This window comes from Ovis canadensis, chromosome 1 (genome assembly GCF_042477335.2).
Source record: "Ovis canadensis isolate MfBH-ARS-UI-01 breed Bighorn chromosome 1, ARS-UI_OviCan_v2, whole genome shotgun sequence".
Taxonomy (NCBI): domain Eukaryota; kingdom Metazoa; phylum Chordata; class Mammalia; order Artiodactyla; family Bovidae; genus Ovis; species Ovis canadensis.
In genome coordinates, this window is record NC_091245.1 from 124821579 (window position 1) to 124843477 (window position 21899).

At 41.9% G+C, this 21899-nt stretch overlaps 1 protein-coding gene across 2 annotated transcripts in view; it reads left to right on the forward strand.

Moving 5' to 3' along the window:
- Nucleotides 1-13062, forward strand: part of TMEM50B (transmembrane protein 50B) — a 41360-nt gene extending 28298 nt beyond the window's left edge. For both annotated transcript variants that reach the window (XM_069549260.1, XM_069549269.1), the window contains exons 5-7: nt 5233-5325; nt 8147-8204; nt 11591-13062. In XM_069549260.1, coding sequence (XP_069405361.1) covers nt 5233-5325; nt 8147-8204; nt 11591-11636 — 197 coding nt within the window. In that variant the 3' untranslated portion in view covers nt 11637-13062. The remainder of the gene's footprint in view (nt 1-5232; nt 5326-8146; nt 8205-11590) is intronic.
- The last annotated feature ends 8837 nt before the right edge of the window (nt 13063-21899 follow it).

A 21899-nucleotide genomic window follows, 5' to 3' on the forward strand; every position in this document is an offset into this window, starting at 1 on the left:
TTGTTTTTGCTTTGGCTCCATCTCTTCATTCTTTCTGGAGTTATTTCTCCATTGATCTCCAGTAGCATTTTGGGTACCTACTGACCTAGGGAGTTCATCTTTCAGGGTTATATCTTTTTACCTTTTCATACTGTTAATGGGGTTCTAAAGGCAAAAATACTGAAGTGGTTTGCCATTCCCTTCTTGTAGAATACTTAGTGTATAACAAAGACTACCCTGAATTCTCTACATATATTAACTCAGTTAATTTTGCCATAGTCCTTGGAGATAAGTGATCTTGTCCTCAATTTTAGATGAAGGAACTAAGGCACAGAGAGCTCAAGTAACTTGTCCAGAGTCAGAAAGCAAGTGTGGTGGGGCCAGGATTTACACACTGACAGGCTGATTTCAGAGCCTACGCTTTTAGCCACTGTGTCATGCTTGTATCCAGTGGAGAACCGTTTAGTCTCCTTGTCTGTTACCATTTACTCAGTGTAATTGAGGATAATTTTATATGAAATATAAAGTTCAGTTTAAGGTGTACAATTTGAATTTTGACAGATGTACACAGTGTGTAACTACACCTACAGTCATAGTGTAGAATATTTCTGTTACCCCAGAAAGTTTAATCCCCTTTCCCCTACCTGGCCCCCGCTAATCTGCCTCCTGTCACTGTAGTTTTGCCCTTGTACTCACTGAATGACTCCCACTTTCCCTCTTCAGCCCCTGGCAACCACTACTGTACTCTCTGTCTCTGTGAGCTTGACTGTCTTAGACACCTCACATAAAGGGCATGGGCCTGGAAGAAGGAAATCCTGCCGTATGTGACAGTAGGGATGAACCTGGAGGACGTGAGGCTAAGTGAACTCAGCCAGTTACAGGGGGACAAGTCAGCTTTCTTTTGCACCTGATGCTTTAAATGCTGATGCAGATTTTATAATTTCACTTCCATTGTGATCCTTGAAGAATTGGAGAGGCTGGAGATAGTGGCAAATGGCAGACAAACCTAAGTTAAAAGTGCATTGTGGGGCTTCCCTGGCTGCTCCGTGGTAAAGAATTCACTGCCAGTGCAGGGGACACAGGTTCGATCCCTGACTCGGGAGGATCCCACATGCCGTGGAGCAGCTAAGCCCACAAGCTACAGCTATTGAGCCGGCGCTCTAGAGCCAGGAGCTGCAGCTCCGGAAGCCCACGCACCCCAGAGCCCCTGCTCCGCAACAGGAGCAGCCCCCACACTGCATCCAGAGAGCAGCCCCCGTTCGCTGCAACTGGGAAAAAGCCCACAGAGCAACAAAGACCCAGCACAACCGAAAATAAAAATAAATAAAAATTATTTTAAAAGTGCATTGTGTGTGTTTGTGTGCACATGTTCACTTGCATGTCTTGTGCCCTAGCTTCAGCAAGTAGTGTCAGGAATGAGTGAGAATGAAGAATAAAAGAGCATGTATTAGCAAGTGGAAATGTTGTGCGTAGAGCACACATTTATGTATTTGATCATTAAAAATATATTCCACAGACATTGCTGTGTATTATGTTACTATTATCTATTTGGCATAGAAAACTGTGCTGTAACTTACCCAAAGCTTTTTAGCTTAAAGGTAGAACTTGTGTTTGTCTTGGGTCTGTCTGGTTCCAAAGCCCGTACTTTTTACTCTTAGTGACTTACATTTTATTCCGTGATTATTCTCTACTCCATTAAAGTGCATAGTACAGTTTATGCACAGTGCCTTTAGTGCAAGTTCTGTCTAGTACTTCAGAAAATAAGGGCAGACTGTCTTATAGGCATGTTCAGTTACTGCCACACTTTCATACTACTTTAACGGTTTATTTGTAATTTATTCCTATTTAATTCCCAGAATAATTTGCAGGAAGAGTGTTATCAAAGTAATAAATATGCAACAAATGGGAATGTTAAATAAGAAGGAATAGGAACCGCAGGTAGAAAGGAGATCTTGTACTTAGAATCTAGGACAAGATGGATACTCTTATTAATTGTTTATTAACCTGACTCTGAGTTTCCCTGTAGTCAAAGCAAAAAAGGGAAAATATTAGTTTTTTATTTTTTGTTAAACAAAAGCATACTCATTTTTAACGCAAGTTTGTTTTTTTTTTTCTTGTTCTATCAGAAGAGTTTTGAGTAGTCACATATAAAGGACATGAAGGAAAATAATTACAAGCAGTTTTGGTAGTTCCTTTTCATTTACTTTAGAAAAAAGCTGAGATTGAATTTGGAAGATGTCTTTCTCCAAGGAGCTAAACATTACTGTATATTTCTGGAGATCTGCTTAGTATTATGATAAAATTGAGATAATCTGGAGACCTGTTTTTTTCGAACATCAGCTGTTCCAGACATGCTGAGCTTTGAGCTTGCTGCTTATCTGGTGTCCAAAATATATGAATTTCTGTTCACTTAGTAACAGGATATCTGCAATAAAGGCAAGTTTAGCTATTACAGAAATCGTCGTGGGTTTTATTTTCACTCCAGGGGAGCTTTATTCAAACCCTTCCACAGGGTAACAGGCTCTCAATATACCTGTGATCAGGGTCTGGCACAAATGCTAACTTGCTTTCCTAAAAGTGTGTTGAATCTACTCAAGTGTCCTGATGATCACTGAATTGAGATTCTGTGTTGTATAAAATAAAAAATTCTACATAGTGAGGGGTTGAAGACGTGCTTTTGTCCTTGAACTTTTTAAGGATACGTGGCACAAGTTGCCGCCTCAGCCGTAAGAGAGACTGATATATGGCTGCTGTTAGTACCATATTGAGTAGTAGCATGATTTTAATACTGATGAAGAGGGGACATATGGTCTTTATTCATTTATTCATTCTTTATTCATTTGCAATCTCTCATTCCTCTTTGGTAATGGCTGTCTGAAATACATTTGTTACTTCTAATAGAACAGTTACTTTGATAATGTATAACAGGATAACTTTTCAGTTCAGTTCAGTTCAGTCCCTCTTTGCGACCCCATGAATCACGGCGCGCCAGGCCTCCCTGTCCATCACCAACTCCCGGAGTTCACTCAGACTCACGTCCATCAAGTCAGTGATGCCAGCCAGCCATCTCATCCTGGCCGTCCCCTTCTCCTCCTGCCCCCAATCCCTCCCAGCATCAGAGTCTTTTCCAATGAGTCAACTCTTCGCATGAGGTGGCCAAAGTACTGGAGTTTCAGCTTTAGCATCATTCCTTCCAAAGAAATCCCAGGGTTGATCTCCTTCAGAATGGACTGGTTGGATCTCCTTGCAGTCCAAGGGACTCTCAAGAGTCTTCTCCAACACCACAGTTCAAAAGCATCAATTCTTTAGCACTCAGCTTTCTTCACAGTCCAACTCTCGCATCCATACATGACCACAGAAAAAACCATAGCCTTGACTAGACGGACCTTAGTCGGCAAAGTAATGTCTCTGCTTTTGAATATGCTATCTAGGTTGGTCATAACTTTTCTTCCAAGGAGTAAGCATCTTTTAATTTCATGGCTGAAGTCACCATCTGCAGTGATTTTGGAGCCCCAAAAAATGAAGTCTGACACTGTTTCAACTGTTTCCCCATTTCCCATGAAGTGATGGGATCAGATGCCATGATCTTCGTTTTCTGAATGTTGAGCTTTAAGCCAACTTTTTCACTCTCCTCTTTCACTTTCATCAAGAGGCTTTTTAGTTCCTCTTCACTTTCTGCCATAAGGGTGGTGTCATCTGCATATCTGAGGTTATTGATATTTTTCCCGGCAATCTTGATTCCAGCTTGTGCTTCTTCCAGCCCAGGGTTTCTCATGATGTACTCTGCATAGAAGTTAAATAAGCAGGGGGACAATATACAGCCTTGACGTACTCCTTTTCCTATTTGGAACCAGTCTGTTGTTCCATGTCCAGTTCTAACTGTTGCTTCCTGACCTGCATATAGGTTTCTCAAGGGGCAGGTCAGGTGGTCTGGTAATCCCATCTCTTTCAGAATTTTCCACAGTTTATTGTGATCCACACAGTCAAAGGCTTTGGCATAGTCAAGAAAGCAGAAATAGATGTTTTTCTGGAACTCTCTTGCTTTTTCAATGATCCAGCGGACGTTGGCAATTTGATCTCTGGTTCCTCTGCCTTTTCTAAAACCAGCTTGCACATCTGGAAGTTCATGGTTCACATATTGCTGAAGCCTGGCTTGGAGAATCCTGAGCATTACTTTACTAGCGTGTGAGATGAGTGCAATTGTGCGGTACTTTGAGCATTCTTTGGCATTGCCTTTCTTAGGAATTGGAATGAAAACTGACCTTTTCCAGTCCTGTGGCCACTGCTGAGTTTTCCAAATTTGCTGGCATATTGAGTGCAGCACTTTCACAGCATCATCTTTCAGGATTTGAAATAGCTCAACTGGAATTCCATTACCTCCACTAGCTTTGTTCGTAGTGATGCTTCCTAAGGCCCACTTGACTTCACATTCCAGGATGTCTGGCTCTAGGTGAGTGATCACACCGTCGTGATTATCTTGGTCGTGAGGATCTTTTTTGTACAGTTCTTCTGTGTATTCTTGCCACCTCTTCTTAATATCTTCTGCTTCTGTGAGGTCCATACCATTTCTGTCCTTTATCGAGCCCATCTTTGCGTGAAATGTTCCCTTGGTATCTCTAATTTTCTTGAAGAGATCTCTAATCTTTCCCATTCAGTTGTTTTCCTCTATTTCTTTGCATTGATCCCTGAGGAAGGCTTTCTTATCTCTTCTTGCTATTCTTTGGAACTCTGCATTCAGATGCTTGTATCTTTCCTTTTTGCCTTTGCTTTTCGCCTCTCTTCTTTTCACAGCTATTTGTAAGGCCTCCTCAGGCAGCCATTTTTCTTTTTTGCATTTCTTTTCCATGGGGATGGTCTTGATCCCTGTCTCCTGTACAATGTCACGAACCTCCAGCCATAGCTCTTCAGGCACTCTGTGTAACCTTAACTTGACTTTTCAGTTAGGGTTCAATTAATCAGTTGGATCAAGTAGGCAGACTTACGAAGCCTGCCTACTGTAATTTACTGAGCTGTTAGTGTTTTTAGCCAGTAGAATGGCAACTTACCCTTTTTCCCTTTCCAAGTATTGCTTTACCCTTTTCAGTTCTATTTTTTAAAATCTTCATTCAGTTAATTGTTAAAGCAGGTGTATATAAATATGTGACTGTCTTTGGTGGGCATAGTGTGTATTAAGTTATGTGTTCTGGTGCTATGTATTCCTGAGACATAGAGCTGCAGGAATGAGCAAAATCATAAAGCCTGTTTTTCACACAGGTGCTCGAGTTTGGCTCTTCATTGGTTTCATGTTGATGTTTGGGTCACTGATTGCTTCCATGTGGATTCTCTTTGGTGCCTATGTTACCCAGAGTAAGTATTTATTCCTCTTTTCTTTCTTAGGAGAGATTCAGATATGTCTTTTCTATGTGGCTTAGTTGGCATCTCCCCATGGAGTAAAATTTAGTGTAATTACTCAGCTTCAAGCTAAGACTCTGTGTAAAAATAAAAGTTGTTTAATATAACTTTCTGGTGGGGTCATTGAGTGCAGTAGGGTAGGCTCGCTGGGAAATCCAGGCCACTGACAAGACCAGGTAACTCTCAGCCATCTCTCGAGGTTCTCATTCCTTTCTTATCCTAGGCAGCCAGGCTCTACACTAGAGGCCTTTTACTGAGGGTCACGGTCTTAAAAGTGGGAACCCTGCACAGGGCTACAGCCCCTTATACACAACTCAGAAACCCACGAAGTGCTGAAGGTCAAGAATTTCATAATCAGTTTGGCAGCAAAACCTGACCTAAATTGACCTGGTGCTCATTATTATCTTTATTTGTTTTAGTAAGCATTCGAATGTTTTATTATGGGAATATGGTTGTATTTGATTGTGGGATACTAGTCCAAACCCAGTTGCAGGTGCTATGTAATATTATGCCCTGTGTTATCGTTCTTAAATCTGAAAAATTCTGAGTTCTAAAACATGTCTGGCCCCAAGGATTTCAAGATAAGGTGTTATGGACGCCAGTATCTTTCTGTCCACTGATACATCTCCTCTCCAACCCCAGTGTCTAATTTTTTATTCATAGGTACAGAGGGAGTCTTTTAAGTGCAAGATTGAAGATGTGTGTAGCCTTCATGTAGAAACTGTTGATACAATGGAGTGAGCTTTTAGTACACCATTCTGAGTCTTGGGACTGTTTCAGTCACCACAGTTTTTCATCAGGAAGGCGGTGAGAGGTTTTGAAAAACAGGAGCCAGTTGTACCCTGTACTCCTGGAAGCATCCGAAGAAGCTTTCACTGGTTCTCCCCCTTCACTGCAAAGATAGGATCAGTTTCAGATAACACTTTATTCATCATCTGATGCTTCTGTCTTTGGAATCTCTTTGTCACTCTGCTTAACTGTCACATCTCCTTGTCCCGACCCCCAGCTGACCTTTTAATGTAGTGATATCATAGGTTGATCAGTATTAGATTTTGGAATACCTTCATCTTTCATTTTGTGCAAAATAAATAGGTATAAGAGGTCAGTGGTTGACTAATGTTTAAATAATACCACTCACCAAATATATCTAAAATGTGTTGTTTTAGTTAATTAAAAATACTATGGAGCTTGCAGTTGTTGGGCTGTTCCATGTAGCGTATGTTGGGCTGTTCCATGTAGCATGTGCGATCTTCCTTCCCCCACGAGTCGAAGTGCAGAACCCTAACCACTGGACCGCCAGGGAATTCCCTTTAGTGGTTGTATCTTAACCTTTAAAGATCCAGTACATATTGAGAAATTTCTTGATTATGGATCTCATTTTCATATTCCTACAGCACTGCTTATTACATATACTTAAAGTGTTTTGGCCAAACCACACAGCCTGTAGGATCTTAGTTCCCTGACCAGGGATTGAACCCACCTTCCCTGCAGTGGAAGCTTGGAGTCTTAACCACTGGACCACCAAGGAATTCCCTATGTCTACATCTTAGTTTGCAAACTGAACATGCATTTACTTCAGAGAGCATTTCTAGCACATAGTTCAAATCTTTTAGTGTACAGATTTCCTGGAACTGTTAATGATAGTAGCAGCTAACAGTTACACAGTACTTCACGTGCAAGCACTGTTGTGAGTGCTGTGCACAGTCTACCCTCTCACTCTCTGTGAGTAGGTGTGCTTACAATGTCCATTTTACAGATGAGGAAAGTAAGGGATAATGGGTTAAATAACTTGCCCATGATCATGCATTTAGTCAGTGGTAGAGTTGGGATTAAGATCCCGGGGTATGGCTCAAACTTGGAGCTTTTAACCATGTAGCTATCTTGTTTGCTGTGATTTCAAAGGCTACAAATTGAATATTTCTTCATCCCACCTAGTATTTTTAATCAACATTGATTGTTTTATAAAAGTTAATATCCACAAAAATTTGAATCATTTCCAATGTTTTCTTTTTCCTTCTTAGAAAGATAGTGACTCTTTTCTCCAGGAGAATATGATGATGAATTCTAATGATTCTTTTCCCATATGTGTCAGATTTATGAAATAAAACTCCTAAATTCATGAAGGAAAATAAGCTGAACAGACTGTTAGATCATCAAAAATGTAATTTGCATCTTTCTAACATTGTATATTCGTAACGTTGTGTATCTCTGTCACTGTGTACTTCTAGCATTGTGTATCTCTGTCACTGTGTACTTCTAGCATTGTGTATCTCTGTCACTGTGTACTTCTAGCATTGTGTATCTCTGACATTGTGTATTTATTGGCCATGGGACCTGATGGATGAGCTGCTGCTTCCTCAGCTGTTCAGATGTAGCGGAAACCATAGCAAATACTTAAGACGAAAAGAAAATCTAGTAGATTCTTTGTCTTTTATCCAGAATGAAAGTAACCCTTTGTTTTGAGAGAATAAGGTTGGCATTTTCTTATTTCGGTTTCGTTGTAGATTTCTTTTTTCTTTTCTTTTTCTGGCTGTACCATGTGACTTGTGGGATCTTAGTTCCATGAACTGACTGAACCCTGAGATTGAGCCCTGAGAGCGAAAGCGCAGAGTCCTCGCCACTGGACTGCCAGGGGATTCCCTCATTGTGGATTGCTTAGAGTTAATGAATAATAGTAGTATTTTATAATATACAGAGCATTATAAATGTCACAAATACTTTGTTGCTGACCTTTGCCTTTTGTAATCTTCTGATCTGTTTTACTTTGTATGTACAGATACTGATGTTTATCCAGGACTAGCTGTGTTTTTTCAAAATGCACTTATATTTTTTAGGTAAGTTGCCTAATTTTTAAACTATATGTGTATACCATTTACAAAAACATCATCTTTATTATAAGAGCAGCATATACAATGAAACATGTATAAATCTACAATATATAAAACGTGAAAGTTCTACTATTGCATAAAAGCATACATAAACCACTTAATTAGGGGCCCTGCTATATGCGGAGGCCTAAGGTGGATGCTTTATGTATGTTAACTTTTAAAATTCCCGTGTAATTGTCTTAAGTATGTGAACCAGATGGTGCTCCTATTTTATCAATGAGAAAATAAGACTCAGAGGCTTACTTAAGTTCACTTAATAAGCAAATGCAGAACAGGGATTTGGACCCACCAGACTGTTGTTTCCATAGGCTGTGTTTTGTTAAGAAGCCATATCATGTACCTTCAGTTAAAAAAAAAAAATAGAATTAATACATAATATGCATGTCATATACAAAACCTGATTGGGGAATTAAATTTTTTTTAAGTTTTTTAAGATAACTTTAAGTAAGATAATAAAATGATCAGAAGTGTTTTTTAGGGGTAATCCTCTATAAAGCTTCCAAAATGAAGCCTGTATCCTTTGCTTTTTGAGATGAAAATGTCTTTTAGTGTAAAGATAGGTAAGTACTTAAGGCATCATTTATAAAATTACAACCTTTACCCTACACCTCACTCACTGAAGCATTACGATCTAAGCGTTGAAGAAGTTTGTCTTCATCATTGGTTTTAAGGAGTTAGATTATGGAGGGCTGTGGTGTCGTTTTCTTCATATTCTGTTTGGGGTTCACTGAGTTTCTTGGATCTGTGGTTTTATAGTTTCCACCATACTTGGAATCTTTCAGACAGTGTTTCCTCAGATCTTTTTTTCTGTCCACCCTTCCCTCCTGGGTTCCAGCTATACACGTACTAGGCTGCTAGATGTCATTCCACAGCTCACTGGTGCCTCGTTCTTTGCGTGCTTTTTTCCTGCCTCTCCGCCCCTGCTCTTCTGCCCACCAAGTCTCCTCTTGTTTTCTCTCTGTGTTTCATTTGGGTTAGTTTCCACTGTTATATCTTTAAATTCACTGATGGCTGCTTCTATCACGTCTAATCTGCTGTTACTCCCATCCAGTGTGTTTTTCATCTCAGACATTGTATTTTTCATCTCTGTTAACTTGATTTGGGCTTTTATTTTTTTCACCGTTTCCACGTCTCTCCCTAACATGCTTATGCTCTTCCTCGGTCTTGAACATATGAAGTATGTTTATAACTATGTCAGTGTCCTTTTCTAATTGTGTCAATTCTCAGTCTGTTTCTATTGATTACTTCCATTTCCTTTTTTCATTCTGGGTTTCTTCCTCTGTTTGCCCTTTGCTGGGGGCTGGACTTTTGGGTGTTCCTTTAAATGTTTTTAAGCTTTGTTCTGAATGCAGCTCAGTCATTTGGAAATGAGTTGATCCTTTGGATCTTGCTTTTAAGCTTTGTTAAGCAGGCCCAAAGCAGCTTTAGTCTGGGATTAATAGGGCCCCCTTGCTAAGGCAGAGAGCACTTCTGAGTGTTCTTCCTGATGCCGCATGTGTCCTGAGGTGTCCACTCTGCTGTGAGATTATGAGGTATTCCCAGCCCTTTGGGAGCTCTGGGAACGGTTCTTTCCACTGTTTCCTTCCCTTTTCTTGGGCAGTTTCCGCACACGCATCTACTGTCAGTACTCGGCAGAAGCCCATGGGGCTGTACCGTCTAGCTCTCTGTCCTCCACCTTGCACACTCTGGCTGCTCGGCCTCCCTGAACTCTCAACACTTTCCTCACCTCAGGAGACCGCTGTGCCTGGGTTCCCTCTTATTGCACTGTGGCCGGGGCACTCTTGATTTTGAAAGATGTGTGACTGTTTCTGCGTCTTGTGATTGTATTTCTCGGCACATGACTGACACCCTTCTGGGAATACATTGAATTGGCACAAAGATGTCTTAGGCACTGTTTCGAGATCAAATTTAAATTCAGATTCAGCCCTTTGCAGGGGAAGACGAGCCTGTATAAATGACAGTTGGCTGAACAGAAACCGTATGTGTGTAAAGGCCTGTGCTCACATGGGCAGTGGCTGGTGCATCAGCTGTGCACTCCGCCCAGAGGCCAGCGAGTTACGCAGCCAGCCGCGCTTCCCGTGTGCCGGGCCTTTTCTGAGTGCGGAGGGCAGCTCCTCCTCCTCTGTGTGCAGTGCCCGCTGGTCCGCCACGCCCTGGCCACTCACTGTTGAAGTTTCATAAGGTTCTGTTCTAGGCCTCTTCTCGACTCGTTCCTTCTCTCGATGAGGTCCTCTTTGCTGGGGACTTCAGTTAGTACCTGTGTGCGAGGGAGCCACAGCTGTCTATCTCTGTGTCTAAACCATGTATTGGATTCTTCCTTATCCACTCCTGAGTGGCTGATGTTTCAAATCTAACACAGCCAGTGTACCCAGAGCTCAAACTCCTGGTCCCAGAGTGTCCCATCTTTCTGCCCTTTCCTTCTTCCCCTCATACCTTGCTGAGGTAATTTCTTCCTTCCTTCCCTCTCTCTCCTCCCTCCCTACCTGCCTGGGTCTTCAGGGCTGTGGGCAGGTTTTCTCTAGTTGTGGAGAGTGGGGGCTCCTCTTAATGGTGGTGTGTGGGCTTCTCACTGTGGTGGCCGCTTCTGTTGCGGAACATGAGCTCTAGGTGCATGGGCTCAGCAGTTGTGGTGCACAAGCTTAGATGCCCCGTGCCATATGGGATCTTCCCAAACTGGGGATTGAACCCATGTTGCTGCATTGGCAGGTGGATTCTTAACCACTGGACCCCCAGGGAAGTCCCACACTTCCTTTCTTTTAGATCTCAGTTCAGTCATCACTTCCTTAGGAAAACCATGACCTCAAACTAGGTCCGATCCTTGTCTCTCTTGGTACCATGTGTATCGCTGAGTTGGGATTTGGCTTTCTCCCACTGGTGAGCACATTTATCTAGTTTCGGCTCACAGTCACATTCCCAGTGCTTAGCCAGGTGCCTCGTGCCCGGCCCATACTCTGTACAGTAACTTTTTGTAAATGAATGCAGAATTGCGTCATGGTCTGCTTTAGGATGCTTCCATTTTGGTAGCTCAGATATTGTAGAACACTAGAGATGTGAGTGACTTTATTGCTGGCCACGATGAGAAATGTGCCCTTTCCTTACTGGTGTCCTATCCAGTAACTTCAGGCTTTAAGAAGATATTAAACTCAGCCATGAGGTCCACAGACTACTGCTTTATAAAACAAGCAAACTCAGACCAACAACACCACAGTCTTTAATTTTAGAAGCTGATAGAAAGGATCGGTGAGGTACCCATCAAAACATATTTAGAAAATGAATTCTCTATTGTGTTTCTATGTGATTTTACCTCACGATTTATTTTACTATCTTTCCAGCACTCTGATCTACAAATTTGGAAGAACTGAAGAGCTATGGACCTGAGATCACTTCTCAAATCACGTTTTCCTTTTGTTATATTCTATCTGTAGATAAGTTTTTATCTTAGTATAATTTACACATTGCCAAATGGAATAGATTGTACATTAAATGTTTTGTCTCTTTACACTTTTATGCCCTGAGTTTTTAAATAGTTTTATGAAGTTTCTGTCCTTTTTTTCCCCATTGAATTAGATTGTTAATATGTACATAGTATACGACTATATAGATGAGATGAGGAGTGTCAGTTTTTTTATTCTTGAAGACTTAAAGCTTAATCTGTTCCCTGAGCCAGGGTTGTATCATCACGGTCATTGTAGCGTTAACTACTTTGCCTGATTTTCAAAGATGTGCAAGAAATACAGCTCCACATATCTGAAATAAGCACTGAGCCATTAAAAGGGGTATTTTAGCAAGTTGTAATTTATTTTGGCTTAAAAATGAGATTTTTTTTTAAAGGAAAAATGTTTGTTCTTATGTATAAAAAAAGTGGACTTTTATATGAAGATTTTTAAAAATGCCCGAAGGACTAGTTTGAAAACCTCTTCTAAAAAACAATTCCTCTAATAAGACTTTATTTGAGAAAGGGTAATACATGATCGCATAAGCTCAGTTTTACATGGCTGATGTAAAAAGACTGTTAGGCAGCTCAGCAACATGCTTCTTAACAAAAGCAGCTTAAATAGTTGTCTTTTGACAGCCTGCTATTATCTATGTTACCAAATTCTATATCAAGCAAGTTTGAAGACAATTGCAGTTTAAAAGCATGAACCATATAACAAAAAGTGGAATAATTAGATTCAGGATAAAAGCACTTCTTCCCAAAGGGGATCATTATGACCTAGTGAAAAATTAGGCATTTCATCCACTCGATGACTTGACTGCAACTCTGTCTTTGCTCTAGCTCTCAAAACTTTAGGTGAACTCTCCCTGCAAAATACATCTTTAACCGGAAAGTTCTTACTCCAGTCGAAAGCTTCTTTTGCTGAGTATGAAATACTGTATTTGCACTGTGTGTATTCCCCTGAGAGATTTCAAAGGGAGAGCTGGGTCTTTATTTCTACTTTAGCTTTCCTTTGTTTTTTTGTTGTTGCCCTTTTTTTCAACAGGTTTTTTGTTGTTGCACTTTTTTCCTCCAGAGGGACTTTTCTAGAGCCTTTTGTTGTAAGACAGAATAATATTAGTGATATTATACGCAGCTTCTAACATAAGCCGTGTTTTGCTTAATGTCTCTCCTCTCTGAGGTTTTACCGCGCACAGAGTATGAAGCAGTTGTGGAATGCTGTGCCTTTGTCTGATATCATCTTGTTTAATCACTTTCTCTTTGTTGTTTTTTCCTTCAAAACTACCATCTTGCTTCCAATAAATTGTAAGACTTAATTACATGTTTCCACTCCCTTGTAACTTGTTGCAATAAATATTACTTCTCACACATTGTAATATTGTTAAATCTGTTGGAGAAAACAAACTCTAAAATTTGGTTTGCTGTTCAGTTTTCAGTCATTTCCAGTGGACCTGGTCAAAGAAGTGTTTCCCTTTACAAAAAAAAAAAAAAATATATATATATATATATATATGTATATATGTATATATATTTTTCCCCCTATTGGGGGCAGGGGACACAACTGCTCAACTTGTGAGATTCTAGTTCCCTGACCAAGGCTCAAACCTGGGCCCTCAGCAGTGAAAGTGGGGAGTCCCAACCACTGGACCGGCAGTGAATTCCCAGGAGAAATATGTTCTACTCAGATTTGTGAAGTGCTAGTGTGAAGGCTCGGAAAAGGTGATGGCACCCCACTCCAGTACTCTTGCCTGGAAAGTCCCATGGAGGGAGGAGCCTGGTAGGCTACAGTCCATGGGGTCGCGAAGAGTCGGACAAGACTGAGCATCTTCACTTTCACTTTTCACTTTCATGCATTGGAAAAGGAAATGGCAACCCACTCCAGTGTTCTTGCCTGGAGAATCCCAGGGACGGGGGAGCCTGGTGGGCTGCTGTCTATGGGGTCGCACAGAGTCGGGCACAACTGAAGCAACTTAGCAGCAGCAGCAGCAGTGTGAAGGCTAATGAAGGGAAGGCTGACTGAAATAGTGGCTGCTGTTTCTATTTTTGACTCTGTCATGAATTTGTTTTTTAATTGGGAGCAAATCACTTGATTTCCCTGTTTGTTTCCTCATTAAAAAAAAAAAAAGAATGTTAGTATCCACTCCTATCAGACACTGTCAGAATAGAGTCCTTTGTAAATCTTTAAAGGCGCATGTGATTCCCTTAAAATCTCCCTGTTAACACAGGTTCAGTGGCTGTTGAATCCAAGTGTCTTTCGGTGTTTTGTGTAGGACCAACATTACAGAGCATTATATATTATTAATTACACTGTTTGGGAGTCCTCGCTGTGTACTCTGTGTTGTTGTTGTAATGCTGCATCTTTCCATTATGTAAATTTTTGACGTGTATCAGCGTAATGAGGGAGCGCAGATTGCAGGCAGGAAGATCAGTGCCTGTATAGCACTTGCTGCTTGTGCAAGAAACCCCAGCGTGTTTGACATGTGTGTTAGTCACTCAGTCCTGTCTGACTCTTTGCAACCCTATGGTTGCAACCCGCCAGACTTCTCTATCTATAGGGTTCTCCAGGCAAGAATACGGGAGTGGGTAGCCATTCCCTTCTCCAGAGGATCTTCCCGACCCAGGGATTGAACCTTGGTCTCCTGCATTGCAGGCAGATTCTTTACCATTTGAGCTACAGGGAAGTCCTTTTTTTTTTTTTTTTTAGTGTTTGACATAGATGCATTGAACTCAGGTTTGCTGCAGTTTTCCATGATGGGAGGGTTTTCAAACATAATGTTAACTCTGACCCCCACCGCCCTGTTTTCTTTTTGCTATTGCTCCACTTTTTTTTTTAAAGCAATTTAATTGCTCTGTTTTATATTTAATTGGCTCATATCAATCATCAAATCTCTGGCAACCTTATAGATTTATCCCTTTTTTTTTTTCTGTGCTCTATCACCACACACTCATTTTGATTCTGTTTAAAGTTTATAAAAACGAGAGGCAACTTTTAGACAGTTTCATCTCAAATAACACCCCAATAAATCCTGAGGGAGAAACATCTGATGCTAATTTTATCCCTCTCTAACAGTCACATATGGCTTTAACAGCCTGTGCTCTTATTTCAGAGCACTCTCTTCACTGTATCATCTATTCAAACTGGGAGGATTGAAGTAGAAATTATTGTCTTAGTCCCTTTGTTGATTGTTTTTCTTACTTCTTTGAAAACAAAGGAGTAGCCTAACATGATGGATAGCTTGAATGCTTTTCTGAAAAATTACTGGAAAATCAGAACATGCTCATTTAATCCCAGAACAGTTCTTTTTTAAGGAAATTGTGACGCCATCTTTGTTTTCACAGTCCACCCCCATTTTCCTGAAAATAGCCTTCATTATGGTTGCATTTTATTTAAAATGAACTATATATCCATCCTGGTTCTCTCATACCTAACGACAGTGAACTTTTCTGTTCCTCCCCTGCCCTCGATTTCATTTGGACCAAACCCAGAATATTTCTTCACCTCTTCTTTTTCCTTCCCCCATGCTTTAAGCTTTCCAAATCCAGTCAATTCTCTTGCTTTGAAAATAATTGTTATGTGTGTACTTTCAGCTGTGCTGGGTCTTGGTTGCTGTGTGGGCTCTTTCTAGTCACAGCGAGCGAGGGCTCCTCTCTGGTTGCAGTGTGCGGGCTTCTCATTACAGAGCAGGGGCTCTAGGCACGTGGACTCAGTAGTTGTGGCTCCCGGGCTCTAGAGCGCGGGCTCAGTAGCTGTGGCACTGGAGCTTTGTGGCTCTGTGGCATGTGGGATCTTCCCCGATCGGGGATCAAACCCACGTCTCCTGCGCTGGCAGGCAGATTCTTTACCAGTGAGCCACCAGGGAAGCCCCAGTCAGTTCTCCTTTGCTGTAGGTGGAATCTGTAAAGCCTCCCCAAGACCAAATTAGTGAATTCTGAATCTTTGCTCCTGATGGAAATGCTGGGTTAGGTGAGCTTTTACATAACCTTGCTTCATGTGTGTTTCTACTTAAAAACATCTTGTTTAATGTAGTTGATTCATAGCCTTGAGCCCAAAGCAACACTATACCTTATGCCTGAAGGAAGCTTCTAACTCATGCATTGTTTTCCCGTCTAGCATGTGTGGAGAACCTTCTATGCCCTCTGTATGGTCTCATTTCACCCTCACAATTGGAGGTAGGAACTTTTATTGGAGAGGTGAAGGGACTTGCCCATGGATCAGAGTCACGGCTCAGGCCCTTTGTTCCTGAGTGCGAAGTCCTGCTCTCCTCAGCCAGCATTTCTGAACTGCCCTAGAACCTTGGCATTTCTTAAAGAAAAAATGTACAGTGGTCAAAGAAGCTTGGAAGACCTTTGGTTGACCTAAGTTAAAAAAATTTTTTTTTCCTGTAAAGTTCTTTTCTTGGAGCTTTTTATAAAATGTGTCCTGTATTTTTTAGGCATGAACTATCAATTCTGTGGGCTGCCCTGGTAGCTTAGTGGTAAAGAATCTGCCTGCCAATGCAGGAGACTCAGGTTTGATCCCTGGGTCAGGAAGATCCCCTGGAGAAGCAAATAGCAACCCACTCTGTATTCTTACTGGATAGTCGCATGGACAGAGTAGCCTGGCAGGCCACAGTCTCAGTTTAGTTCAGTTGCTCAGTGGCGTCCAGCTCTTTGCAACTCCATGGACTGTAGCACGCCAGGCCTCCCTGTCCATCACCAACTCCCAGAGTTTACTCAAACTCATGTCTGTTGAGTCAGTGATGCCATCCAACCATCTCATCCTCTGTCATCCCCTTCTCCTCCCACCTTCAATCTTTCCCAGCATCAGGGTCTTTTCAAATGAGTCAGTTCTTCCTATCAAGTAGCCAAAGTATTGGAGTTTCAGCATCAGCATCAGTCTATGGGGTCCCAAAGAGTTGGACACGACTGAGTGACTGAGTACGCACTTCCCCAGTAGCATGTTGGACACCTTCCGACCTGAGGAGCGGCTCATCTCCCAGTGTCAAATCTTTTTGCCTTTTCACACTGTCCATGGGGTTCTCTGGATAAGAATACTGGAGTGGTTTGGCATTCCACCCTCCAGTGGACCATGTTTTGTCATTACTCTTCACTATGACCCACCTGTCTTTTTTTTTTTTTTTTTTTAATGTTTATTAACACCAAAAACATTTTGCATTGGGGTATAGCCGATTAACAATGTTGTTATAGTTTCAGGTGAACAGTGAAGTACTCAGATGTACATACACATGTATCCCATGTCTTGGGTGGCCCTGCACGGTGTGGCTCTTCGCTTCACTGAGTTATGCAAGCCCCTTCGCCACAAGGCTGTGATTGATGGAAGGGGTTTAGATTGCTTTACTTTTCCCTAACTCTGCCACTGCCACTTACTAGCTGTGTGAGCCCCACGCCGTTTGTCCTTCTCTAAGTTTGAGAATTAACAGAAGGAAATGCCTCATGGTGCCTGGAAACAGTAAATGATCAATAAAGCTGGGTCCTTTCCCTGGTGGCTCTGCCTGAAGGCATTTTTCCTTTGTCATTTGATGGCTTTTTAGCCTTTGGTCACAAGGTGGCGTGCCATCTTAAAACAGCAAATGAGACACAGATGTAAAGAACAGACTGTTGGACTCTGGGAGAAGGCGAGGGTGGGTTGATTTGAGAGAATAGCACTGAGACATGTATATTACCATATGTGAACTAGATGACCAGTCCAGGTTCGAAGTATGAGACACGGTGCTCAGGGCTGGTGCACTGGGATGACCCCGAGGGATGGAATGGGGAGGGAGGTGGGAGGAGGGTTCAGGATGGGGGACACATGTACACCTGTGGCTGATTCATATTAATGTATGGCAAAAACCACTACAATATTGTAAAGTACCCTCCAATTAAAATTAAAAAATAAAAAATTTTAAAAGATATATAAAGTCAGAAAAAGAAAAGAATCTGGAGACGGAGTTTGTTTTTTTGAGCCTACCAATGTTTTTTTTTTTCCATTCTTTCGTAGCAGATTTCACACAGGTTAAGTCATTTTACATAGGGTTTTATATGATAGTTCAGTTCAGTTCAGTCGCTCAGTCGTATCCAACTCTTTGCGACCCCATGAATCGCAGCACGCCAGGCCTCCCTGTCCATCACCATCTCCTGGAGTTCACTCAGACTCACGTCCATCGAGTCCGTGATGCCATCCAGCCATCTCATCCTGGTCATCCCCTTCTCCTCCTGCCCCCAATCCCTCCCAGCATCAGAGTCTTTTCCAATGAGTCAACTCTTCGCATGAGGTGGCCAAAGTACTGGAGTTTCCGCTTTAGCATCATTCCTTCCAAAGAAATCTCAGGGTTATCTCCTTCAGAATGGACTGGTTGGATCTCCTTGCAGTCCAAGGGACTCTCAAGAGTCTTCTCCAACACCACAGTTCAAAAGCATCAATTTTTCGGCGCTCAGCCTTCTTTACAGTCCAACTTTCACATCCATACATGACCACAGGAAAAACCACAGCCTTGACTAGACGGACCTTAGTCGGCAAAGTGATGTCTCTGCTTTTGAATATACTATCTAGGTTGGTCATAACTTTTCTTCCAAGGAGTAAGCGTCTTTTAATTTCATGGCTGCAGTCACCATCTGCAGTGATTTTGGAGCCCCAAAACATAAAGTCTGATACTGTTTCCACTGTTTCCCCATCTATTTGCCATGAAGTGATGGGACCAGATGCCATCATCTTAGTTTTCTGAATGTTGAGCTTTAAGCCAACTTTTTCACTCTCCACTTTCACTTTCATCAAGAGGCTTTTTAGTTCTTCACTTTCTGCCATAAGGGTGGTGTCAAGAGGGCATCAGAGGGCAGACACACTGAAACCATAATCACAGAAAACTAGTCAATCTAATCACACTAAGACCACAGCCTTGTCTAGCTCAATGAAACTAAGCCATGCCCGTGGGGCCACCCAAGACAGGTGGGTCATGGTGGAGAGGTCTGACAGAATGTCATCCACTGGAGAAGGGAATGGCAGACCACTTCAGTATTCTTGCCTTGAGAACCCTTGCCTTCAGAATGGTATGAAAAGGCAAAATGGTAGGATAATGGAAGAAGAACTCCCCAGGTTGGTAGGTGCCCAATACGCTACTGGAGATATGTGGAGAAATAACTCCAGAAAGAATGAAGGGATGGAGCCAAAGCAAAAACAATACCCAGTTGTGGATGTGACTGGCAATAGAAGCAAGGTCCAATGCTGTAAAGAGCAATATTGCATAGGAACCTGGAATGTCAGGTCCATGAATCAAGGCAAATTGGAAGTGGTCAAACAGGAGATGGCAAGAGTGAATGTTGACATTCTAGGAATCAGTGAACTAAAATGGACTGGAATGGGTGAATTTAACTCATGACCATTATATCTACTACTGTGGACAGGAATCCCTCAGAAGAAATGGAGTAGCCATCATGGTCAACAAAAGAGTCCGAAATGCAGTACTTGGATGCAATCTCAAAAATGATAGAATGATCTCTGTTCGTCTCCAAGGCAAACCATTCAATATCACAGTAATCCAAATCTATGCCCCAACCAGTAACACTGAAGAAGCTGAAGTTAAACGGTTCTATGAAGACCTAAAGACCTTTTAGAACTAACACCCAAAAAAGATGTCCTTTTCATTATAGGGGACTGGAATGCAAAAGTAGGAAGTCAAGAAACACCTGGAGTAACAGGCAAATTTGGCCTTGGAGTACAAAACAAAGCAGGGCAAAGGCTAATAGAGGTTTGCCAAGAAAATGCACTGGTCATAGCAAACACCCTCCTCCAACAACACAAGAGAAGACTCTACACATGGACGTCACCAGATGGTCAACACCGAAATCAGACTGATTATATTCTTTGCAGCCAAAGATGGAGAAGCTCTATATAGTCAACAAAAACAAGACCAGGAGCTGACTGTGGCTCAGATCATGAACTCCTTATTACCAAATTCAGACTCAAATTGAAGAAAGTAAGGAAAACCACTAGACCATTCAGGTATGACCCAAATCAAATCCCTTATGATTATACCATGGAAATGAGAAATAGATTTAAGGGACTTGATCTGATAGATAGAGTGCCTTTTGAACTATGAACTGAGGTTCGTGACATTGTACAGGAGACAGGGATCAAGACCATCCCCATGGAAAAGAAATGCAAAAAAGAAAAATGGCTGCCTGAGGAGGCCTTACAAATAGCTGTGAAAAGAAGAGAGGCGAAAAGCAAAGGCAAAAAGGAAAGATACAAGCATCTGAATGCAGAGTTCCAAAGAATAGCAAGAAGAGATAAGAAAGCCTTCCTCAGGGATCAATGCAAAGAAATAGAGGAAAACAACTGAATGAGAAAGACTAGAGATCTCTTCAAGAAAATTAGAGATACCAAGGGAACATTTCACGCAAAGATAGGCTTGATAAAGGACAGAAATGGTATGGACCTCACAGAAGCAGAAGATATTAAGAAGAGGTGGCAAGAAAACACAGAAGAACTGTACAAAAAATATCCTCACGACCAAGATAATCATGATGGTGTGATCACTCACCTAGAGCCAGACATCCTGGAATGTGAAGTCAAGTGGGCCTTAGGAAGCATCACTATGAACAAAGCTAGTGGAGGTGATGGAATTCCAGTTGAGCTATTTCAAATCCTGAAAGATGATGCTGTGAAAGTGCTGCACTCAATATGCCAGCAAATTTGGAAAACTCAGCAGTGGCCACAGGACTGGAAAAGGTCAGTTTTCATTCCAATTCCTAAGAAAAGCAATGCCAAAGAATGCTCAAAGTACCGCACAATTGCACTCATCTCACACGCTAGTAAAGTAATGCTCAGGATTCTCCAAGCCAGGCTTCAGCAATATGTGAACCATGAACTTCCATATGTGCAAGCTAGTTTTAGAAAAGGCAGAGGAACCAGAGATCAAATTGCCAACATCTGCTGGATTATCGAGAAAGGAAGAGAGTTCCAGAAAAACATCTATTTCTGCTTTATTGACTATGCCAAAGCCTTTGACTGTGTAGATCACAATAAACCGTGGAAAATTCTGAAAGAGATGGGAATACCAGACCACCTGACTTGCCCCTTGAGAAACCTGTATGCAGGTCAGGAAGCAACAGTTAGAACTGGACATGGAACAACAGACTGGTTCCAAATAGGAAAAGGAGTACGTCAAGGCTGTATATTGTCCCCCTGCTTATTTAACTTCTATGCAGAGTACATCATGAGAAACCCTGGGCTGGAAGAAGCACAAGCTGGAATCAAGATTGCCGGGAGAAATATCAATAACCTCAGATATGCAGATGACACCACCCTTATGGCAGATGATGTAGTATATGCCTCTTCAATTATTATATATATATATATAGGCTGCACTGGGTCTTGGTTGCTGCCTGCAGAGAGCAGGAGCTACCATCTAATTGCTGTGAATGGGGTTTTCATTGTGGCTTTGCTGGTTGAGGAGCACAGGCTCTAGGTCCTGAGTAGTTCCTGCATGTGGGTTCAGCAGTTGCAGTTCCTGGGCTCTAGAGTGTGGGCTCAGTAGTTAGTTGCCCCATGGCACGTTGGATCCCTGGTCCAGGGATCGAAGCTGTATCTCCTGCATTGCAAGGCAGATTCTTAACCACTGTCCCACCATGGAAGCCCCCTCTTCAATTGTTTAAGCTGTGGAAAATAGGATATTTTAAATTTCTACAAGTAAGAGTAGCAAGGCAAGCCTTCTGGAACCCTGTGGATTATGCCAGTGCAGAGGTCAGCACATCTTTCACATGCAAGCACCTTATCCAGGTGACAAAGGGATTCAGTATGAGGCAAAGTATATTTACTTCCTGTTAGGAAAGTTAGGAGTGTAGAGATTGACTGGTTTATTTTGAAATAGCTTCAGTCTTACAGGAAAGCTACAAAAATAACTCAGAGAATTCTAGCTTCCTCAGATGGTAACATTTTACCACAATCACTTTAGTCTATTTTTTTCTGAGACATTTGACAGTATGCTGCAACAAGATGCCTCTTTACTGCTGAATGCTGCTGCTGCTAAGTCGCTTCAGTCCTGTCTGACTCTGTGCGAACCCATAGATGGCAGCCCACCAGGCTCCCCCGTCCCTGGGATTCTCCAGGCAAGAACATTGGAGTGGGTTGCCATTTCCTTCTCCAGTGCATGAAAGTGAAAAGTGAAAGTGACATCGCTCAGTCATATCCCACTCTTAGCGACCCCATGGACTGCAGCTCACCAGGC